The 25,105-nt window shown below is 35.0% G+C and overlaps 1 protein-coding gene across 2 annotated transcripts in view; it reads right to left on the bottom strand.

Annotated features, from left to right (window-relative positions):
- Positions 1-270: 270 nt before the first annotated feature.
- Zdhhc13 (zinc finger DHHC-type palmitoyltransferase 13) overlaps positions 271-25,105 on the bottom strand; it is a 50,729-nt gene continuing 25,894 nt past the window's right edge. Inside the window, exons 9-19 of one of the 2 annotated variants that reach the window (XM_058577026.1) lie at positions 19,819-19,952; positions 17,718-17,798; positions 15,261-15,331; positions 14,350-14,448; positions 12,889-13,007; positions 11,972-12,034; positions 11,202-11,295; positions 9,535-9,618; positions 5,326-5,483; positions 3,076-3,173; positions 271-810 (exon numbers count right to left, since the gene is read on the bottom strand). In XM_058577026.1, the coding sequence (XP_058433009.1) occupies positions 672-810; positions 3,076-3,173; positions 5,326-5,483; positions 9,535-9,618; positions 11,202-11,295; positions 11,972-12,034; positions 12,889-13,007; positions 14,350-14,448; positions 15,261-15,331; positions 17,718-17,798; positions 19,819-19,952 (1,140 nt within the window). In that variant the 3' untranslated portion in view covers positions 271-671. Of the gene's footprint in view, positions 811-3,075; positions 3,174-5,325; positions 5,484-9,534; positions 9,619-11,201; positions 11,296-11,971; positions 12,035-12,888; positions 13,010-14,349; positions 14,449-15,260; positions 15,332-17,693; positions 17,799-19,818; positions 19,953-25,105 lie in introns of both variants that reach the window. The other variant, XM_058577027.1, reaches the window with a different exon arrangement.

The following is a 25,105-nucleotide window of genomic DNA, read 5'->3' on the forward strand; positions in this document are numbered from 1 at the left end:
CTAGTCTAATATTTTGATGGTAGCTAGTAAAAGCAGTAATATCTTTAAGATTTCCTATATTTGATTTTCTAAATCAGATGGGAAACTCAATTAATTCTTGCTTATTGGTGTTAACAGTAATCTCATTCCTGGGACTGTAAATTACTTTCTTTATATCATATAAACATCTTTTCTCAACTTAAGATTCTAAAAGTGTTTAGTGTCAGAAACTATGTCTCAAATTACCAAAAAAAAAAAAAAAAAATTTATTACACATGAAAGCAAAACAGGTATATTTAAATATTCTTTACACATTAATAGAACAAAGACAATAACTTATCAAAAATTACAAGTTTAAAGAATAGTACTATTTTGAAACAGCCAATACTGTATCTGAAAATACTCTATTTTATCCATAATTAGTGAATATTATCTCCAAAAAAGTTAACTTTAATTTTCTTGTGAAAAATATGTTTTTTAAAGATGTCTTCCAAAATTGTTCTGGAACAGTCCATTTTTCTAAGTTTGAAAGACTATATGCATTTATTGGGAACTGTTCTGCCAAATGGCTTTAAAACTACTTGTTATTTTCCTTGGGCTTAGGTCAATTCTAAATTCCACTTCACTTTCAGACCACAGGGCACTGACGTAAACAGAAACAAATCTGAGTCCGAGTTTTGAGTTGCTTTTCTTCATACGGAGCGAAGAACTTTCTCTTTAGTTGGGTGAAAGACCATGGTGTACTGGGATGTCCAATCTACTACGCAGGGCTTCACCAAGCCAAAGAAGCCACACTGAAAGAAATCTGCCAGGTTCTGTGTGAATCCAAGGCTGCCAATAAGAGAAGAGAACACATCTCACTATACTTCCTGTGTAGTTCTTGAAAAACATTCATTCAAAGCATACATTCACTGAGAATCAAAGGTAATCAGACTGTTCCTGGACTTACAAAATCTTAAAACTGAAACCTAGTTCCATTTCTGGACCTGAATCCCTACTTTGAAATTCCTTGATTCTGTCCAGCAATTCAATTGAATTTTTCTTCATTGTTTCATTTTGGGTTCCCCCTCACTGTATTGGTCACTGCCATCATAAAGTATCTTTCAATTCCCACTGCCCTAATTGAGACTTTTGAGTATCTCAAAGGCCTATAGGTAAGAAGAACTATAATAAACGAGATGGGGTTTTCTCCCCTAAGCCTTCTCACCGCTCTAATGATGTCTTTCTCAGTTCCTTCCAGTTCATTTTACATAATAGAGACTTTTAGTCCTCCAAAACCCCTGATACTAACCTCTCAATTACAACCCTTTCAAGATACACATTTGCCCAGAGGCTCAAATCCAAAATCCTCAACTTTGTATTCAAGGCCTTATACAATGAACTCAAGTTTTAGCTGCCCAGCTCATCTCCATAGACCTCCCAGTCTTACCTAGGTCTATTTTCCCCATGATTATAACTGTGTGGGCCTGGAAATCACATTCCCCCAATTTATCTCAGGTAATACCTCCATCCTTTTAAGTCTTACCAGCTCTCAAAGACCCATTCAAGGCTCACATTCCCACTAGAGCTTTACTCACTACAACTATCTCAGCATCCCATTTTTTCCCATAAATTCCTGATTTACTGCCTTATTTATGTTTACTACTGCCTGATTCCAGTATAAGAAATGCTTATTTTAAAGCATATGCCCAATGTTTTCAGTGCCTAACTCAATCCTCATGTATGCACAATCATGACTGTGCTACTGTGAGTAAAAAGACCAACTTACTCAAAAAGTACCTTCCTAGAAAGAGGGCTGACTACATGGGATTGATTAAGTGGCAGCAGGGAGACATGTCTGAGAAGTACAGGATCTGGCTCATGACCTACTTTGTAAGCATAAGTAACTTAGAGGAGGGTAAAAAAGCAGAATGTTTCATATGGGCAGGATTTTGGAAGTAAGACTCAAAGTTATTACAAGGTTTTACCTTAGTTCTCAAGGAATGTTCGAGTTTATGCTGCCATTATTCAGCAAAAGTGCACCAGCTCTCATCTCCCTCTCTCCTTCCAGATTCTTCTACAGGACTTGGAATAACCTTCCTCCCATCCCCATCACGCCGTGCTTCAGATCTCTCAAGGTTCAGCTTAAAATTCCACCTCTATTATAAGGTTTCTATACTTTAGTGGAGTAAATATTATTCCTCTGGTTAAATCACTGTGACTTTATTATCACTGCTGGACTGAAATAATCACAAGATTTGCACTGTTCTCCATTATCATTGCTGTAGCCATCTCTTCCCAATTAAGTCAACTTCTCTCCTCCCTAAATACACATTGTAGTCACATCCCAGTCTCTGATTTCCTTGTCTAACAACCTAACAGTTTCATCTTGTACCAAGAGTAGGCTTTAAAATAGACTGCTCATGAGATATGCAGTGAGTGCTCAAATCCCTTGAGGGCTCTGGGTCACCTCTGCAGCACTCTGAACCTCCAAGACCCTGATGATGTAGGTGGTAGAAAGATAAGCTTCAAAGCCTGATCTTTCCTATCACAAGATGACAGCCTTCCTATAAACACTCACATTTTCTACTGAGGACAGGTTTTATACAACCACTTCTCTAAAGAAAACACCTCAAATCTGAAAAACAAAACAAAAAAAACAACAAAAACTAGCTTCTCCCTAACACAGATGGGCACATTAAATAGAGGGCTAAAAAAAAAAAAAAAGACTGGTGATAGAAAGTCAGGTTAAAATTCCTGGCAAAGCACACAACCTAATACTTTCTACAGACAACACTGTGGCTGGGCCAGCCACATGGTTAATTATCTCACACCAATTCTTCGCCAGCAACATACAACCTTGTGACCATGTGGCTTGATTGGAGAGATTTCCCAACTTGGCAAAACTTCAAAGTTACTTACTATTTGTGCTAAGTCCAGCAGACTAAATTCCTTGTCACCTCAGGGCTCATGACCTTACCACCTACCCCTTGTCACTTAGGCTTCCAATAAAGAAGGGCTCAAGTTAAAGAATAGCAGAGTGGCCATGGGTAGTGGCACTAAGTTAAGAAATCAGTGGCTAGGGATCTTCAGATGGTGAGAAGAGAACTCACTTACTTGTAAGGTGTCTTCCTAAGGGACAAGGTCTGTTTCATATGCCTGCTCTGCTTTAGCAGGCTGATTCTCTCATGGGAGGTCAGGCCCAGAAAAGCAATCTGAAAAAGAAGGTTGGCAGATACATGAAAAATACCACATTGTGGCTCCACTGCTCCTAGCAGTACATTACAGGACACTGGTAAATATTTAGCACTCCTTCTCTAACCTTCTAACCAAGATCATGGTGAAGGCAAAGATTCAGCAGCCCTAAACCATTCTCTCATTGTTTGATTTTTATTAATCTTCAAAAAAACACTGGACAGTGACTCAGAGTCACGAAGTAACTGCTTCATTAATGCAAAGCACAGCTTATGGTCATGTTTAGATTTTCAAGACATCGAGGATACAACTTTTGGGTGAATAAAACAATAAAAGGTCAATTTCAATGCAGTTATTGCAATTTGTGTTATTCTTGAAACTTCTTTGAAAAGGTGCCAAAGAAAAAAGTTAATAAAAAACATTAAAGCCTATACATTTGAAGAATGAAGATGACTCAAAAATTCCCAAATTAGTAAAAACCATTAAGAGGGTTATTTAACTGTTGTTTAATCCTCAAACAAACTCAATGGCAATTTTCTCATCTGTAATATGGACCTTATCATACCACCATATCAAACAGCTTATCACACAGTTTTATGGATGTGAGATAAAAGATTTAAAATACCTAGTGCTAAGGCTTAGAGAGGGAAAATAACTGACCCAAGGCCATACAACTGAGAGAGTGGTAGAGTTGGCACTGACACAATTCAGAGCAAGGGTACAGCTGCCCCTGCTCCTAACCAGCAGTCTGGAGACTCAGTCAAAAATCCTGTTTAACCAGTGCACTCAGGAAACGAACATTTTCAAAGAACTAGATTATTTTGCTCATTAAGAAGATAAGTTTGTTCAAAATTCTTATTCAAATATATAAGCCTTCGTTTTAAAAATTAAGAATATCATAACCTCAAGTATTTGTTCTAAGAGTTGAGAAAAGAAGCAAGAAAATAAAAATTGATGTCTGAATCCTTATGTTCTGCTTTTAATTCCATCTCTTACCATGGCTGTAAGCAAGGCAGTCAATATACCTTAGGGTTAGTTTTCTTGTCCATAAAATACATAAACTACTTTGATATGGTCTCAAATGCTTATGAGGACATAAATGGGTAAGTGCTTTGGAAAATGTAAAGCATATATAAATATTATAAATGACAGTAATTAATATTAGTAATCACAGAGGCTAATATCCATTCTTACTACCTGAATTGTTGATATCAGAGGGATAGAGTGAGTACTCAGAAACCTCAGTTTAATAAGTTTGAACTCCTTCCTTAGCATTTTTTCTTCCTTCCTTCCTCTCTCCTTTCCCCTTGTCTTTTTTTTTTCTTTCTATTATCTTTATTATTTTGGAATCGGTTACTTCTGCATAAAGTGGAATTCATTCTGCTTTTGTTGAATAATATTCTAATTATCTGAGGTCTTGCAGTAATTGGTTTGGACTGATTACTGCTGCCCATTCCATGTGGGAAGGTCATGGCAACAATGATAATTAGGTTAGGCTCATGGGAGAGGAAGGCAGCAGGGAAGGGATAGATACATCATATAAAGCTGAAGATGACTACTGCCCTGGAGCTTGAACTTTTTAATAGCCATGACCTTCTCTGAAAATATAATTATCACGTCTGTTGGTCAGTGGTATATCTTCCATTTCTTCCCATTCTTATCCACCTAAGCACTACATATGGCAAGGGTTGAAAAACTGAGGGAAAATAATCATCTCACATTTGTACAATGCTGTAGAGTTTATGTCATCTTTTCACACATCATATGGTTTAACTGTATGATGGAAAGAGCCCTGGAATGAGGGTGGTCAGAAGAACTAAGTTTACATTCCAATTTTTGCCAGTCATTGAGTGATCTTGAACAACTTGACTCATCTATCTGAACCTCTACTATTTGTAAAATCAGGAGATAAAATTAGATTACCCTTAGGTCCAGCTCCAATAAATTATTTATTATTCTAACCCTTAAACCATCTTGTGAAAGTACTTAGGCATTATTACCCTCATTTTACAGATAAGGAAACTGAAATTCAAGAAAGGTCAAATGACATGCCTAGATCCACAGAGGAAGCAACAGATTTAGATCTAAATTTGCTGATTTTAAATTCAAATCTTTTTATTTCACTTTAGGCTACTAGAAATTTTACTCAAAGGATTTATGAGAAATAAATACCTGAAAGAGTTGATTTATTAATAAAAATGTTGACCATGAGAAATGGAAAATTGCTACCCCGAAGATATATAAAACCCAAGGGGAACAGGCCACAATCTGATTGAGGTAGGTCCATAGGCCATCTTCCTTGAATGTTGTAGCACAATGATTTGACCAATCTGTGAATTCACAAAAAAGAACTCATTATTCAAAATGGCAAGAAACTAGTGACTATTTTTCAAAGACACAAACTAATGTTCTATTTAGGGAGCAAAGAAAGCAAAACATGGTGGCAGAGATCAGAATTTACCTTTAGGGGCTAGAGGTACAGCTTAGAGAGCAGAGCATATGCTTAGCATGTTTGCGAGGAATGGGGTTCAATTTCCAGCATTAAATAGACAAAACCCTAGGAATTCAACTTCAGGAGTTTACTTTTCAAATGCTAACTCAACCACCAAAGGTGAGAACATGGTACCTCGGTGTTGGTGAAGGTTTAGATAACACCATGTTAGTAGTTGATAGTGAAGGTATGAAAGTGGTTCATAAAATCTTCATTCAAATCAGCTTATTCAGCATAAAACACACTGGCCAGAACTGCTTAAGGACTTGACAATGGAGAATGATTATATTTAATAAAATACTAGTCCAGGAAAATTACCTCTATTATGCATGTTACACCAAGTTATGGGTTTCTCTTACTTATGGTTCAGATGAACAAGTGATTGCTGTGAGCATAAGAGGTCCTATAAGTGTCTAGATTAAATTAGAACATATACAGCATACAGGGGAATGGGTATGGGTGCACCTTGGCAATGGCACTATAACTCATTCTGCAGAGGAAGAAAGGCCAGGTGAAGTGACTCCACAAAACAGACACATCCAGGAAAAGAGCACAGAGCATGATTCAGAGGTCACAACTCAGTTTCTCCCCCAGGGCATCTATATACCAATTAAAAGAGGATTTCACTATGGCCTTCACGTTATTGACAACCTAATCTATGCAACTAAAAAGCAGCAGTAAGGAACAATACAGGTAGGAAGTGGCAGAAACAAGGGAAATAGATCTTCAAGGTTATGACTTTTACAGGCACCTAACTACACATAAAGTGTGAATTATTTCTAAAATGAGAATTCTCTAAGCTTGCCCCCTGAGGTTTCATAAAGGCCTCTGACAAATTTGATAAGTAGTTTCTAGCATTTCCCCATACGTACAGAAGAACTCCTGAGGCAGGAAGAAAATGAATCTATGACTTTACTGTCAACTGTTTATTTTAGTCCTAACATCTTTTTTCTCCCCGTTTTTTGAGACTCACTCATTTGATTCTCAACCATCTTTCATAAATATATGCCAAAAGCTTTGTACGAGCAATCATTATAGAGTAAAAATCAGGGTTAAGGCAAGTTATACTCTGTTTAGAAGTACACATTAGGACTGCAAGAAAAGATGCATCCATCCTATGTCCCTAATACTACAAAAAAAAAAAATTGAATACATCAATAAATAATTTCCAATAGCAGAAGGAGAAAGAATGGGAAAGATTATCTATTTTCTTTCAGTTAATGGATTTCTACTGCTCCCTTGTGGGAACGTTCTGATAACACAACATGATCTTATATTGAAGTTCTCACACTGAAGCACTGATTTAAGATTTAGTGTCCAAGATATAAATGACCACCAACATTATTTTATGCAATATAACACTTTAATTTGTGCTAATATATTCTTATCAGGCAGTCACTGGTTAATAATAGGGAACTCACATTATTTCAAGTCTATCATTTCATCATTAGATAGCTCTGACTGTTACATAGTTCTTCCTGATATTGATCTAATACCCTTTTCCCTGTCATTTTTATGATGCTGACACTTTCTGATTCACTTACTGTCCGCTCTGAAAATATACCTCCAAGAAAGATGGAATTGATCAAGGTGTGCAGAGGCAAAAGTATCTGCTACTGGATCACATGACAAGTGTATAGGAGGAGAGTATATAGCAGAACTCTACTGGCAAGAGCATTAATGGTAAACAAAGGAGGCTGAATGACAGTGACACCTCATTAGAGAAATGGAACATAGGTTCATGTTTCCTGTTTGTGAAATAATGATAAAATTCCCTCATTCAGTGTAAAGAAATATTGTCAGAATATGAATGCAATAAAGTAACCAAGTATGCTCGGGTAGTACACAGAGTTTTAAGTCAGCAAAAGGTGGGATTGTTCATTACCAACAAAATATAATATAAACAATAGTTCAGAGCCAGAGAAAAAAGACAAAAAGGAGGGAAGACTCAATTTATGTAATAAAAAAAAACCACCAAGGAAAGAATGAATGTGATAGAAAATCACTTCTCTCCTTATCAATAGTCTTATGCTGGGGACACACACACACACACACACACACAGACTATTTTTAGTGAGGAGAGGGAAGAGAGAAGAGACAAGAGTGGTGTAAAATCTGGCTCCTCTCCCCTAGAATCAAGTCCAAGACAGAAACTGGTCTGCAGGCCAACCTAGAAAGGTTTTCCAAGAATATGCTTTATTGGCAAGCCTTAAAAGGGCAACCCTCTCTAAGGCACCGACAAAAAATCTTTTATTTCTTATGTCACAAGACATAATCTAGTAGGGTTTTAAAATTTCAGTGTTCAGGGTTACTGGGAACCTTGAACAAGAAGTTGTACTAGAGCATGAACCCATGGTATCACACAAACTAGGCAAGTGCTCTACCATAAAGGTGCATCCCTGGGCCTTTCCAATTTTTTATTTTGAAATAGGGCCTCACTAAATTGCCCAAGCTGGCATCATATTGTGAACCTACTGTCTCAGCCTTCCAAGCAGCCTGAATTATAGTCATGTGCCACTATGTCTGGCTCTGAGTGAAGGAATTTTAAACTTCTATTAGTCCTATTTGGGAAGGTGACAGTTACATTTAGCTACAAAGCATTCCCTGGAGATCAGACACTGAAGATATCAATGAGAAATGGTCTGACACGGTAATTGAAGCCCTTGTCATGCCTACGTCAGGGAAAAAAAAAATCCATTTCACGTAGATACTAACAATCTCTAAACATGAAACCCCAAACTAAAGAAAAGTTGCAATACTAGATAATCCTAAGGAAGGGAACTGGGAGGCTGGGGGACAAGCATAAAAGAAATTCTCTTTTGAGGAAAGTGTGGGGCAGGGGACAAGGAGAGAAAGCATGAGCCCACAAGAGTACTATGGCTTGGCATGCTCAGGGAAAAAGAAAACAATGTAGGGAAAATCATTCCTAAAGTTTTCCAGTAGATTTCAGCTCAAGCAATGACAACATAAAAGAAAGGTTTACGGGCACAGATTAGATGTGGAGACTATTTTCCCAAAGCCTTTGAATAAATAAAAACCAAACAGTAAAGTCCAAATAAATAAAAATAAATTACTGGCACTATATTGGTTTTTCCAGTTTGGTAACCTATTCCAATGTGTGAAAAGTTCAGTCATGTATTTTGTTTTTTTGGTGGTACTAGAGATGGAATCCAGGTTCCTGCACATGCTAGATGAGTTCTCTATCACTGAGCTACATTCCCAGCTGTGCTCCTTTTTTCAAGATTTAGATAGGGTCTTCTTGAGTTGCTCAGGCTGGCTTTGAACTTGCAATCCTCCTGCTTTAAACTTTAAACTGAATAGCTGGGATTACAAGGCACTTGTAATTCTTAAGAGTTAACCAAAATTCTTCTTGCTTCAATTTAAACCCTGTTCTTCATCAATCATTTCAGAACAGCTGGCTATTATTCCACATATGATACACCTAGAATACCTTATTAAACTGCTACTAAAAGCCATTTTCCTTTCTCAGAGCTGCAGAATAAGCAATAATGTCTTCTTCCTAGTTAGTATTTCCAATCTTTCAATTGTTCATTTTTGAGAACTTCCATTTCTCAATTTCAACTTGACACTACATGGCATGTGCTTTCAAAGCTCTGTTCCTCAATTTACGGTGACCACCACCCCCAAACCTCTAAACTTGACTGCATGAACTTCTATTTTTGAGCACTTTTCAAACATATGAAGGTTCTCTTCCAAAGTATTGAGAACTAACCTTTCTTTCAGCTTACCACTGTTAAAGAGTCTTAGAGGCATCTACTTCGATTTTATTAGGGATAAGGTACAATCATCCGACCACTTGTGATATATGAGAATTTATAAGAAAAAGTACATTTTGGTATGGGTGCATTGTAAGAAAAAGTTATACTTACAGGTGAAAGATCCATATATAATCCAGTCACATACCAAGGAAAGGAAAAATAAGAAGAACAGGTAATAGTGATGGTTGCCAAAACCTAAATCAAAAAAAGTAAAACACTCAGTTTCCAGATAAGACCTTTTAAATTTCCAGTCAAAAGGCTTTATCAAAATTTAACAGAAATAAAGTTGTTGCTTTATTTTTTAAATACTATTATATCAAACCCAAATAGTCTGATATGTCATGGTCAACTTATATATTTATTCCCTACTTACCTAAAAGAAAATAATGTGTTTGAATAAAATTAACTAAGCCAAAACAGCTCTGGGCTGGCCTATACTCTGTTGAGGGAGGAAAGTAGGCAGATTTGGGGCAAATCATATTATCTTTTTTTTTACTTTCTTCCATGAAACATGTTTATATAATTATATCCTCTGAATATCAAAGACTGATTTGATCAGAGGGATGGAAAAAAATAAACCTGAGGAGCAGCAATACATACATATATTGCAGGAGATTAGCCATAGCACAGAGGGGAAACCCACAGTGTACTAATAAATGCAGGGAGAAGAAAGTGTGAGGGGTGCCAGGCAGCCTGTGTATGTATGTATGTGCTGTATCCCTACCTTCTTGATCCTAGAGATGGGAGCATTTCAGAGGTAATGACATAAATGCTTTTTAGGTACGTCATTGTACCATTTTCTCCTGAAGCAGCAAAGCTCAGAAAAAGCATTATCCACTGGAATCAGGATACCTAGATTTATTGATTATTAGTGTGTTAAGCTGTTTAATGTCTTTGATCTAGCATTCTTACTTACAATATGCAGATAACAATATCTCTTTTACTTCTCAGGCCTATGACACATAAACAGGATGATGCATTTGAAAAAAACTTCTAAATGCTGTGTGATAAGTATTCATGAGCTCATTGCTATTGTTTTTCAGCTGCCATTAAATGCTGCCTGGCATAATGCCAATCATCTAATCATTATGGTGGGATGAAGTCCATGAGGGTTGGAACCCTAATAATCGAGCCACCTTTCTCTAGGAAAAGATGGTTGAAATGCACCAAGGAAACCTGACTAAACTAAGTCAAAGTCAGCCTTCTATTCATCAGGATTATAAAAATATATCCTCTACTGAAGACATACAATTATAGTTCCTCATAATAAACTCCTGTCTTTACTGTGTTGGCTCAGAGAAAACTCGGAGCTGCAGGTCAGGAAAATTAATATTTCCTGGGTGGAAGGCAATCCCTAGATTTCTGCCATTCCTGGTCTTACCTAATACCGAAGGAGGCAAATGGAGAATATGAATAAAACAAGTCTTAACATATTAAAACATCATGATATTTGGAGCAGAAGGTGGATACTACTAAAGTGACCTTAAGCAAATAATTTCATCTTTTTATACTTTTACAGCTCCAAAACAGAAATGATAATATGAAGTCACATGTGTGTTCTGATGATCAAATTGGATACCATATTTTAAATTCCAAAATACTGTATGAATGACAATAATTATCATTATCAACTTCAAAAATTTCCCCAAAACTTCACACCATAAAGAGGATTCACAGACAAGGAAGAGCTACAAAATGGGAGCATTTTTTTTATGAATCACATACACAACTAAACATGTTTAACTTCATAGTAGTAATCGAAAAATAAAATCTCTCACCTACACACCGTCCAGTCCACAGGCAGTGTTGATCATATCGAGCCACACAAGAGTTGCACACATGGCAATGGAGTGACCTTAATGGCTTCCTTATCTAAGTGAATAATTAAGAAAGGCCTAAGCAAAAAACAGTGTCTCAAAGTGATAACAAATCATAAGCAGATAGGTTGTAAAGAGATAGGCACATATAATCTTTAAATTCCACAGGATCTTCAGAATGACTTATTAACACTTACTGTTATGTCAACTCTGATTAAGCCACTACTAAAATGGATTTGAATTCTAGAGCCTATTCACACTAGCTAAGGGGAACTGAGGCAGTAAGTACAATATAACAGAATAAGCAGTGGACTAAAAGAAAGGGAAGCTGAGTTCCCTTTCTGGTTCTTCCCATAATCATGAGAAATTACATCCTCCTCTATGTCTTAAGTCTTCAATTGCAATATAAGAAGTTTCTAGGTCATTATAAGTCTCTGACTTGAAGGTGATTCTAATATTCTAATATACACTTTCTGACAGGAAAAGTAAACAAAACACACTGTGGATAATTCACAAAGAGATTCAACCGGAGGCAACTTTCATGGGATTATAAATATTCTTCCATATGTATAAGGCATAAAATTGTTCTGGCAGTTAATACAAAATTTGAACTGGGTAAAAACAAAGGTAGGTAAGTATACCATGAAGATATGACAAATGCTTATTTGAATAATGTTACCAAGAATTTGCTTTTACTAGAGAAAATAAAAAATTATACAGAAAAGACTCACAAGACATGATGTACAAAATGTTCTGAAATCCAGACAGCCAGTTTCTGCAAGAGTGATGATATTCTGCAAGACATGAAGTTTGACCTTATGATTGCTTTTTATTGGAGAAAGTATTATGCATGGTTATGTACTATTCTTACAACTCACTCCAAACTGAAATAGTTAGAAAAGCAATTTGAAATATAGCCACCAAATCATTCTGTGCTTGAAATAATGTGACTTTTCAAGGCTATGTTTTTAGCCAGTAGCCAAGAAATTAGATTGTACAAAATTGCACCCTCTGCGATCTCCCTCACCATCTTCTCCCAGTTATAACATGCTAAAGAAAAATAAAAATTCATACATACACATCTATTAAAAAAGAAACAAAAATCAGTATACATCAAAATCAATGGTTACAAGCACCAAGGACTGAGTCTTTCAGGTACTTTAGCTTTAGGTAACAATGAACAACATTCTCCCTAACTTTGTTCCAAACAGGAGTACATGGAAAACATTCCATGTCATGTGACAACTTCATAGGTGAGGAAGAGAAGGAATCCCCTTGGCCCTTGCCTTTATATAGTAAGTGAGGAAATTTAAGCTAAATGACCCTTACCTAAATATTATTAAAAGGAAGTAGGTAATCATTTCTGCTAACAAAAATCACACCTAAAAAAGTTTTGGTGGGGTATTACTGTCACAGAAAATAAAAGTATTTTTTAAAATTTTCATATACATAGTTGAAAAAAAGTGTAATTGTGAAGATATCTCACTTTGCTGAATTAATTACCTTACATATGTTATATCTATTTGTGTTATCTATGGCAAGCTCTAAAGACACACTCATGGCAAAAACCAATATGATTATGAAATACTCAAGTTTACATGTCCTCTGATTTAAAACAAAAACACAAAACATTACAAAGAGAGCTCACCGCTTTTCTTTCTTCTTCAGAAGCTTTAGTGAAGCCTGGATCAGTTGCCCAAGTCTTATAAAAAAAGTACAGAAAGGCTATTACGCTGAAAATGAAAGCAAAATAGAAAGGAGTATCTGCTATATGTTAAAGCAAAGTTAAGGAATATATCAAACTTCCATTAAGAACAGCATAATTATGGGGCTGGGGATATAGCTCAGTTGGTAGAATGCTTGCCTTGCATGCACAAAGCCCTGGGTTCAATCTGCAGCACCACACACACACACACACACACACACACAAGCCTAACTATGATGCAAGCAAAGTTTATCTTTTGTACCTAGGAACCTCTCTTCTCTGCACTGCATCTTACTTCTCTACGTATATACAGTGTTATTCCCAAACATGGCTCAATCTTATGTCCAATCCAATAGGAATTTGCTCCTAGTTGGCTAATAGTTAATGCTCCATCATTAGTTGAAAACTATATTAATTGATAAAAATAGTCACATTTATGAATACCCTGAAGATTAAAAAACATTTAAGACCTAAATAAATTAGCATCTAATGGTGTAACTATGGCTTTCCTGCGAGTATATATATATATATATATATATATATATATATATATATATATATATATATATATATAAAAATTCTCTGATCATTTTAACAAAAGCATTTAAGGCAACAATGCAGCTTGGTTCAGGGATTCCAACTATAATATTGCCCTATAGGGTAGACAAATGCTTACAAAAATTTCCTACTGGAGAATTTAGTAACTGATTCTTGTAATTGTTTTAATCTGAGTTAATTAAATAAATTGCTCTCCTTGCAAAATAATTACAAATCACATACTATTTGGGAAAGACTGATATTATTGACAAATTAAGAAAAAAAGTATTTCAAGAATAACCACGTTCCTCTTTGAAATATTTTTAAGGTTGTAAAATTTCTTTATATAAAAAGTCAAATTTTACTCCAAAGAAAGACAAATAAATGTACAGTAATAACTCAATAAGCCTCTAGTAAATCCAGTGTCCTCGTCCAATTTAAAATATTATAGACAGTAACTACATCTACCTTACAAGATATTGCCAAGCTTTCTTATGCCATACTTAAGAGTGGAAAAGGAAGCCGTAAAATAAACTCTTGGTATTCAAAATGTGGTCCAAAGACCTGCAACACCAGCTTCTTGGAAAAGCAGAACTTCAGGCCTTACCCCAAACCTATAGAACCAGACTCAATCTCTGGGGCTTCAACCACACATTGAAGTTTGAGAAGCACTGCTCTAACCCTCAATGACCAGCACAACCACATCTGGTTCAGATAGGCAGGAACAAATCTTGGTGGCTTAGTTTGATACAGTTTATTTGCAGGTGGGTATAGTTTTAAGGAAGAGGAGCCAGAGAAGTCATGATAAGATGAATTTTTAACAAAGTTTAGTTAGAATGAATTAAGATGGACACTATTAAAGGATACACTGGTCATGATCTTTTGTTAAAAAATTGCATCTAGGGCTGGGGTTGTGGCTCAGTGGCAGAGCGCTTGCCTCACATGTGTGAGGCACTGGGTTTGATCCTCAGCACCACATAAAAATAAATAAATAAAAAATAAAGGTATAGTGACCATCAACAATTAAAATTAAAAAATTGCATCTAATTTTTTTTCAAAGTTCTGATCAACACACACAACATATTCTCAAAAATTCATTCAGTTGAATCATGTGGTGATCATGCATAGTGAACTGATTGAATTTGAAGCTCCTATTCTGAATTAACTTACAAATCACAGAAAAATCAGTGGATCCCCTTTCTCCAAACATAAAAGGCAAACACGTTCCTTGCTTATGTTCACAAACATTTTCTACTTCCTCTCACTGACTTCTGCAGCCACAATTTTAGGATGTCCAAGTCCTAACTGCCTTTAATACTTAATATACCATTTCCTTCCCTTTGTTTTTTCTACTTCCATGGAAAGAAGGATTCTCTCCCATCCCCAAACCCAGGAGAACTTTTTCTATGGTACTTGGACTATAATTATTTATAGTCCTTAGACTATAATTATTTATAGATGTCTCAGCCTCCCCTATAAACTGGAATCTCTTGCAGTTAAAAAAATCTCTCAATATAGAACTAAAATTTGCCCTTCTATAACTTGACCAATCGGTTTCCATCATTGGATCTTTTAGATCTTCTCTACATAGACTTATTCCTTCATTTGTTCAATGATCCTTTTTATTGAGTGCCCATTCCATACAGTACACATTGGCTTCCAAATAATATATTTCCATGTGAAACTGGGAGGCAGTGATCATACAGGACTTTACATGTGTTGAGTTCTCTTAAACTTAACTCAGTTATAACCAGTATCACATATATTCAATGGTATACCATTTCTTTCCCAAGTCTTAGCCATAACTCCAAACTTGTCAGTAAGGTACATGTCTGTTTCATTCAAACTCCTTCACAGAAGACAAAAAAATGCATTACTTGTCTGACATATAACAGACATCAAAAGAAACTGATAATCTGAGGAGCAAAACTAGAATTGTTCTTAAAATTAGTTTCAACCTGAGCCTTCCACAGATTTTCTTCCTAACAGTAATTAATAATAAAATATTAAGTATATTTATACAGTGCCAATTACTAAATGGGAATCTTTTAGCATAGTGATCCTTGAAGCCACCTCATAAGTTTGGTACCACTGTCCCCAATTTACAGAAAAACAAAAAATGGGGTAAAATGAACTAGTCAGATGTATATAACTAGTGAGAAAAACAAGCTAAAATCTAGAATCATTCTGTTTGATTTCAAAGACTTTATGTTTTCCTCAGTGTCCCAGACTGTCTTCCCAATGCACACCAGAGGCTATGAGAGCAGAAGCCCCCACTCAGTTGTTGCGGCAACCTGAGCCAAGATTAGTCAAAATACTTAGGATAGGTCTATATAGGACAACACCTCATTTCATCCACAGGGCAGTTCCAATCACTTTTAACATTTAGCTTGAAAAACACTGCTCTCACAGTGAAGTATTCTCATGCTCTCAACACTAGCAACTTCAAGTAGTACCTGGGTCAAATAGTTTTATGTTGTACAAGTAAGTAAAACATTCCATCCTGTCAATTCCAACATCTTAACATTCTTCCAACTATGGTAATCAGTTCTTCTAAGGTAATAATAGCTCCTTCACAAAAAAGTTTCTAGTTACATTCAACTAAATATTAACTTCTGTAACTAAGGTTTTGAACTATAGTTGTTACATTTTTAATGTCTGATTCTGTAAAATTGAATTAAAAATGATCTGTGAAAACTTTGAAATATTCTAAGTTGCTCAAATTATTAAAATTCATCAAAAAATGCCATAATTTTAAAAATGGCTTATTACATTGCTACACTGGTTGGTAAACAAAATATCAGTCATCCCTTCTCAGTATCAGGTCCATTACCCAAGGATTTATGAGCTTTGGGTCTTCTGAGAGTGCTGTTGGTTTAAAGTGTGCTGTTATTAAATGTACATGTTGTTTATAAATGTACTCCTAGTTGCTTATTAAGTAATTTTTAATCTTGTATCTTCCAAGCTTTCATTAAGTGTTGGCAAAAAGGTCAGTGCTTACAAAGGAGCTACCAAATCAATAATTATGAGACAAAGGGTAGGGGTAATTAAATCTTTTGAAAAAAGCCTAATCATTTCCATGGTATGCTGTGCCATTCATTTAGATTAAAGAAATGAAAAACATTAGATAGTGCTCAGAAATAAAAGTAGCATTAAAGCAAAAACATGCTGCAATAGAGGTAGATGCATGCACTCTGAAAACTCATATGCCTATCTCATTTCATATTTATACCTGAGAAAAATATAAATTAAAGGAATATGCTAAAAGGTATTATCTCTAGCCACTACATTCCTTTTTTCCTTATCCTATAAGAAGAACAAGGTTATAATGGATTCTCAAGCAGTGTCCTTAGGAGAGGAAAAAGAAGTCTAGAAAGAGGTGGGAAGATGAAAAATGTGCCTCATCTAATTGGTATTATAAACAGCTCTAACACCAAGAAGTAGCCACTCTCTGCACTGCTACATGACTGGACCTGACCAATCTAACAGGACTATTTACCCTTGAGCTGGACTTGGACCTGGGCCCTGATCCTCAAGTTATAAACCCACTTTGAATGTTTCTTTTTCCCCTTTTAAAACTGCAGGCTATCCATTTATCAGTAGGCCATGAAAGAATTAAGTGGGCTATGACTAGAATTAAAACAACAACAACAACACAGGATAAAGTAAAACAAGGTGAATTACACATTAGGCATTTTTTTTCAAAGTTCATTTTACATTATTTTGGAGGCAAAAATATCATTTTTTTCTGTGAACTAAGAATCAATGCCTTAGATAATAGCTAGAACTGATGCTTACCATTAATGAGGAAGCCACATTTTCCTAAATATCCCTCTCATATAGGTCATCTTGGTACCCTGAAGATTAAATCATCAACTGTAACTGCTGACTAAATTAAAAGAACCATGTGACCTTGAAGAACTCTAAAAACAATCCAATTTACTATTATGGGATCAAGTAAAACAATAATTCACTCTACTGCTCCCCTCCTATATGTAATTAATATGGGAAACCTATTATTTTCATAGTATGTTGAGATAACTTTCAGAATCAAGGACATTCTCAACATTAAACATTCAAGCAGAATCAATAAATGAATGCAAATGTTAGCTACATTCCCTAAATATTTCCCAATATCTAAGTTTATAACAATAGGCATTATTCTTTTTGAAAGGTAAAATTAAATATGCATTTAAATTTAAGCCTGAAGGATATCAGGAAAGAATAAGACGAACCAAGTCATAAATGTCCAGAAAATGGAACTTAGCAGAAAAACTGCTGGTACGTATACAAGGTTCTTATATCCAACCAAGAACCTAAAAGAAAAAGGACAAACATAAGGTATTAGTGAAATCAAGTATTAGTATTATTCATGTCAATTTTAGTCCTAAACCCCTCAAATAATGATAGTAGTAATAACAGCAGCAACAGCAATACCTTTTACTTTCTGAGTGTTTACTAGTGTCATCTGGCACTTTCCATGTGCTCACAGAGTTATACACTACCATCACCCCATTTCATTGTGAGAAAACTGAAATATAATGATCCTGAAGAAGTATATATTCTAGTTCTTCTAATTTATACATCCTTTCATTCACAACCTTAAGCATTTTCATTCTGTAACCACCTCAAGAAACAGTCACTATATGAGAAGATACAAAGATTAAAAATGATATTAACAATCATAACATTAAAAATTTCAGGCAACAAGCAACTTGAAGTCCACATATAATATACTCAGAATGTTTAACATTGCAGTTTCAAAAGAAAAAATCTGTCTTTCACCAAATACTCAATATAGTCTTTTTATGCATGAATAGAGTTTAACTGGATATATATTAAAATTCTACTAGAAATAAACAGTAGTTGTTGGTGGATATAAAGGGTTAAAAAAGTCATCAGGTCCATAACCATAATTAGGATAAAATTATATTTGAGAAGACCTAAAGAGCCCAACCTCAGGCACCCAATATTCTGCCAGAAGAAGACAAATGGAATCCACACAAACTCCATGATATGGCCTATGTGTGGCAAACATCACATTTGATTTAATTAGGTAGTAAATCACCTAATTTGTAAAAGGCTGCTACTTCTACCTATTTCTGACATGTATCACATAGCAACATGGATGAATAGGCAACTGCTCCTGGAATCCAATAATAATAAAAGTTTGCAGCTACTTATTTCCATAAAATTGGAACTCTACTGATGAGATGAGAAAAATAAGGCAGTAAAGATAAAGTTGCTATATAAATATGACTTAAATTTGAACTGCATAATATACCAAGAATAGCATATGAAAGCCCTTAACTCGCAGTCACCCAAAACAAGTTTTCACATAAAATTTTGTATTCGTGAGGTTTCAGCTAAAACAAATAGCCACCAAGATCACAAAGGCTCCAATTCTGGGTGAGTAGATATTGCTAGCCCTTAAATTCTCTCTGAAAAAAAAAAAAGACTGTGAACCTTGATGATTTGGCTTCAAATTAACTTAGAGATCAAGTCAAATCAATTAGTGGAAAGTTACAAGTTTTCTGAATAGCGGACTAAGCATTTGAGCTTTCATGTCATATTTAAATTTAAATTCATTTCCAGCCAACTATCTTGTTCTTGGGTGACCAAGTAATAAGATTCCTCTAATATTCTGTTTTCTTTTAAGACAAAAGCAGTGCATGCTTATTCCAGAATATGCTGGCAAGCAAAAGAATTCAGGAATACCTATAATCATGCCCTGTAGAGAGCCAACACCGCTTATTTCCTTTTAGATTATTTTCTATGGATCATTGTGATTACATCTTTCTTTTATTCACTGAATGAAAATGTTCAATAGTGAAGACAAGCTTTTTGCTTTTATGGACCTCATATTATAGGAAAGTGATTAAATACTATACGAAGAAAGTAAAACAGGTACAGCAGAATTAATCAGGGATGGCCTTGATAAAAAGGTGATGTTTGAAGCTTACAATGAATTTACATTTTAAAAAGGAAAACCACCATCCCCTAAAAATTCTGAAAAATGGGCAAGAATACTTCTAGATAAAAAATAGTTACCAAAATCTCTCCATTTTTTACTAAAACTAACAACTCAAGCAATTCCCCAGGATATTTATTTTCCAATGATTGTCAATACAAACAAATTACTGTGTTGAGCCATTTGCTTTCAGCCAGAAAATATGTCACCAAAGTCTTTTCCTCTCACCACCCCAAGAATGTTGTTATGTAGTTATGTAATAGTTATAGCTCAGTATAAATCTGGGATTCCAGCTAATCCACAACAAAAATAAGCAATCACATTGCAAAGGCAATAACCAGCCTTGCAAAGACTAATATACACACCTTGGAAACAAAGATGTCAGAAAGAATAATGTTACCAGAAGACATCCTTTTAAAAGCCAAGAATCTGAATTGAAGTCCAATATGTATCCAACAGCCCACATGGTACTCACAGAAAGCATCAGCAGCAAGAAAATCTATTAAGAGATTAAGAATTTTAGAGCATTATGCATTTTTACCTCCTATAATGTCATTTTAATTAGTTCAGTATAAGAACTATGTCCTAAGTGTATAATAACAATCAATACAACAGCAGAACTAACAAGTTTTCTTAAAAATTGGCTAACTGATAAACTTGAAATTTGAGCAGTTTATATATATATATATATATATATGCTGGAAATAATCTTTTAAAAAGCCTTACATTTCATTCAATGTAGCTTTAACGTGCTGCCGCTTTCCTCCAATAAATTGTGGTTTTTTTTACATAAGTAGTGACAATCTGATATTTTTAAAAATAACTTCTTCCAAATCACATTCTTTATTAGAAAGCATAAAGACTAAATAAGGGGAACAGAAGAGCTTCAAATTGGGCACCAGGTGGTGCCATCACCTAATCAAGAAGGTTAGAAGAAACGACTCTGCAAAAAAGATAAGCTCAGTTTTGGACATGTGAAATTTAAAAATACCTGGATATATCCAGAAGACAGTTAAAAAAGCAAGTATATGGATTGTAAAGCCATGAATGAACGACATACCAAAGAAAGGTAGAAAGGGGCAGTATCTTGGTCAACACAAACAATGAAGGCAAGGAACAAAGCTAAGATCCTAAAGGTTACCAAGAAAGTCTGACCAGAAAGACAGTCTGAAAAGAAATTTTTTTCCTTCTTTTTTTTTTTTCCAATGAAAAAAAATTTTTTTTCTTTCTTTGCTGAAAGATAGCAAAGAAAATTTCAAGGGAGTGATTCTTAGTGCCCAAGGGCATATGGAGATCAAAGACTGAAATATATCTTCAGGATGCTAATGATTAAGGCTAATTTTGGTAAAGTCAAAAGAATGAAACTTCCATGATACAACAGTTTGACTGTCTGCACTGAAGTTAGGCTCCACATTTGTGCAATGCAGTCCCTTAACAAAGATCTTGAAAGCAAGCATGGCTTTTGCAACAGCAAAGAGGAAAAGTGTATTTTGTCTTATCTTCTTTATTCTGACTTCTCTAAGCCATACCTAGGGATCAGTAATTTCAAATGACATCAAATCTTTAAAACAATCCCAATTTGTTTGGTGACATAAAGTAAGCAAGTTTAGATTTTTTAAAACAGTTAAATTCAGAATCTACAAGTAGAACAGAAATAAGAAGGAAAGATTTTACAATTCTAAATCTCAGATATAATGCTCAATCAAGAGTCACATAATTCATTAATTTAATAAATATTTGAATGTAAGGGTCTGTTTGAGGCATTTGAGACAACCAAAAGGATTTAAGGTTTTTCCTCTCATAAAGCTTCAGCTCTAGCTGGGAAGACAAATCTATTTAACTTTATAGTACATAAAAAGCTATATCCCCAAGTCTTGGAAGCCATTAAATGACTTTCTTTTTACTCTGGGTGAAACAGGAAGACATCATAGTTATATGAGTAGATGAATGATAGGATCTTAAACTTACAACAGTCATCTGTTATACTAACATGGCATTACTGAAGTGGTAAGAAGGGATCAGATTCTGGATATACACTGAAGGAAGAATTAGACACATCTTTCTAATGGAGTGGGTATGTGGTATGAGAGCACAAACTAAGACATGATTGGAAAACTATAGAGTTGCGACTGAGATGCAGAATATGCGACTGAGATGCAGAAGGCTTAGTCACGCATCAGGAAGAGATCAGGAGTTCAGTTTGTTTGTTTGAAATTGAGGATTGAACCTGGAGACACTCTACCACTGAGCCACATCCATAGCCTTTTTTATTTTTTATTTGGAGATAGGGTCTTGCTAAGTTCACTAAGTTGCTACAGCTGGCCTTGAACTTGGTAATCCTTCTGCCTAAGCCACCCAAGTTGCTGGAGTTACAGGCATGTATCAAGGCACCCAGATTGGAATTCAGTTTAAATTAGTGCATTTTCATTAAAAAGAATAATGGGCTTCATTGTGCATTTGACATAGTTTGGTCATATTCTCCCCTAATATAACCCTTCCTTATCCTCTCCTCCTCCTCCCCTGGCCCACTTCTTCTTTTCTAATAGTCTCTCTCCTGCTTTCAGGTCATATTTTTTCACTTTTGTTTGTCTGTGTCTAGATTCCATGTATGGGAGAAAACAAGATGTATGTCTTTTTGAGTCTGGCTTATTTTACTTTAACATAATAATCTCCAGTTGTATCCATTTTCTTGCAAATGACATGATTTCATTATTTATGGCTGAATAATACTGTATTGTGTGTATATGTGTGTGTCTGTCTGTATACATCACGTTTTCTTTACCTATTTGTCCACTGATGGGCATCTAGGATGATTCTATAATTTGTCTACTGTAAATGTGACCAAGGTAAAAGTGGGTACACAGGTTAGCTCTATGGTATGCTGACTTCAATTACTTCAGGTATATACTACGGAGTGATATAGCTGGATCATATGGTAGTTCTATTTTTAAGTTTTTTTAGGAACTTACTGGTTTCCATAGTGGCTATACTGATTTACATTCCCACCAATAATGTATATGGTTCATTTTTCCTCTGCATTCTTGCCAGCACTATTTGCTATATTCTTTTTTAAAAAATATTTATTATTTTTAGGTGGACACAATATCTTTATTTCACATTTATGTGGTGCTGAGGATTGAATCCAGTGCCTCATGCATGGTAAGCAAGCACTCTACTACTGAGCCACAATCCCAGTCCCGTGTTTTCTGTATTCTTGATGATAGCCATTCTGATTGGGGTGAGATAGAATCTCAGTGTAGTTTGGATTTATATTTCTCTGTTGGCTAAAGCGGTTGAATGATTTTTTCATATAATTTGTACTTCTTTTTAGAAGTATTTGTACAGTTCATTTGCCCATTTACTGATTGTGTTCTGCGTTCTGTTTTTTTTTTTTTTTCTCTGCTGTTAAGTTTTTTGAGTTCTTTATGTATTAACCCACTGTTGGAAGAGTAGCTGACAAAGCTTTTCTCCCATTCTGTAGTTGTTTCTTCATTCTGATGTTTCATTTTTTGTATTCCTTCTTAATTAATGAAGTTCCACTTGTTGATTCCTACCATTATTTCCTTTTTAAACATTTATTTTTTAATTTTTGGTACCAGGGATTGAACCCAGGGGCACTTAACCACTGAGCCAGATTCTCAGCCCTTTCTTTATTTTATATTTTAGTCAGGATCTTGCTAAGTTTCTTAGGGCCTTGCTAAATTGCAAAGGCAGACTCCATTCACTAGGATTACATGCATGCATCACTGTACCTGGCTTGGACTATTATTTCCTGAGCTTTTGGAATCCTTTTCAGGAAGTTGTTGCCTATAACTTGAAGTGTTTCCTCTATGTTTTCTTCTAGCAGTATTTTTTTTAAAGTTCCAGGGTCACATTTTATCTATTTTGATGATTTTTATGCAAAAAGACAGATAGGGATCTAGTTTTAATCTATATATGGATATCCAGTTTTCCCAGAAACATCTGTTAAAGGTGTCTTTTCTTCGATGTACATTTTTGGCACCCTTGACAAGGATCAGATGGCTGTAGCTGCATGGGTTTATCTGTGTCCTCTATCCTATTCCATTGGTCTACGTATCTGTTTTTATACCAGTAATATGCCGTCTTTGTTTATGCAACTCTATAGTATAATTCAAACTGGGTATTGTGATGCCTCAAGCATCACCCCTTTTGCTCAGGATTTTTTTTGTTATTCGATGTCTTCTGAGCTTTCAGATGAATTTTAGGATTTTTTTTTTCAGTTCTGTGAATTATGTCATTGGTACTTTGATGGGGACTGCGGTGGCTGTACTTTTTGTACTATGGCCATTTTAACAATATTAATTCTGCCAATCTATGAACATGGAAGGTCTTTCCATCTTCTAGTGTCTTCTTCAATTTCTCTTTTCGGTGTTCTGCAATTTTCATTGTAGATGTCTTCATCCCTTTGGTTCAGTTTATTCTTAGTTTTTATGTTGGTTTTTGGTTGGTAAAACTATTTTCCTGATTTTTTTTCAGCAGATTTATTATTCGTGTATAGAAAAGCTATTGATTTTTCTATATTGATTTTGTATTCTGCTACTTTGCTGAATTTGTTTATCAGATCTAAAAGTCTTCTGGTGGAGTCTTCGGGGTCTTCTAATTATAGCTTTGTATTACCTACAAATAGAGACAATTTGATTTCGTCCTTTTCCATTTATATCCCATTTATTTTTTCTGTTGCCTAACTGCTCTGGCTAAAATAACAAGTGTTATATTAAAAAGGAAGGTGAAAGTAGACATCCTTGTCTCATTTCTGATTTCAGAGGAGATGCTTCCATGTTCTCCCCATTCAGTATAATGTTGGCCACAAGCTTTTTGTATATAGTCTTTATTTTATATCGAGACTAAGATTCTTCTATACCTAGTTCCTTTAGAGCTTTTTATCATGAAGGAATTTTGAATTCTGTTAAAGATTTTCTCCATCTAGTCAAATGATCAAGAGATCTTTATACTTGATTCTATTTATGTGACAGATCACATTTACCGATTTACGTACGCTGAGCCATCCTTGCATCCCTGGAATAAAACTAACATGGTCGATCATGGTATGTGATCTTTTAGTGTGCTGTTGAATTTGGTTTGCAAGCATTTTACTGAGGATTTTTTGAGTCTATGTTCATCAAGGATTTTTTTTTGTTGTAACCTTATCTGTTTTGGTATCAGGATTACTATCTTGGTAGAATTAATTTGGAAACATCCCTTCCCTTTCTATCTCATGGAATAGTTTGAGCAACTGATGTTAGTTCCTATTTAAAGATTTGGTAAAATTCAGAGGTAAATTCATCAGATCCTATGCTTTTCCTTGTTTCAGGATTTTTTATTAATGTTTCAATTTCACTGTTTGTTATCCATCTGTTTAGGTTTTTTTTTAATCCTCTTGGTTCAGTTTTGGAAGGCCAAAAAAATATTCATTTTATATAGATTTTCTAGTTTATTGGAATATAAGTCTTCAAAATAGTCCTTAATGATTATCTAGATTTCAGGGGTATCTGATATAATAATTCTTTTTTCCTTTCTAATTTTATTAATTTGAATCTTCTCTTTCTGTTGGTTAATTTGGCTAAGGGTTTATCAGTTCTCTTTATCTTTTCAAAGAACTCTTTGTTTCATTAATCTTTGTATTATTCTTGT

Source organism: Marmota monax, unplaced genomic scaffold (assembly GCF_021218885.2).
Source record: "Marmota monax isolate L192 unplaced genomic scaffold, Marmota_monax_Labrador192_F-V1.1 WCK01_AAM20220418_F8-fsc00061, whole genome shotgun sequence".
NCBI lineage: Eukaryota > Metazoa > Chordata > Mammalia > Rodentia > Sciuridae > Marmota > Marmota monax.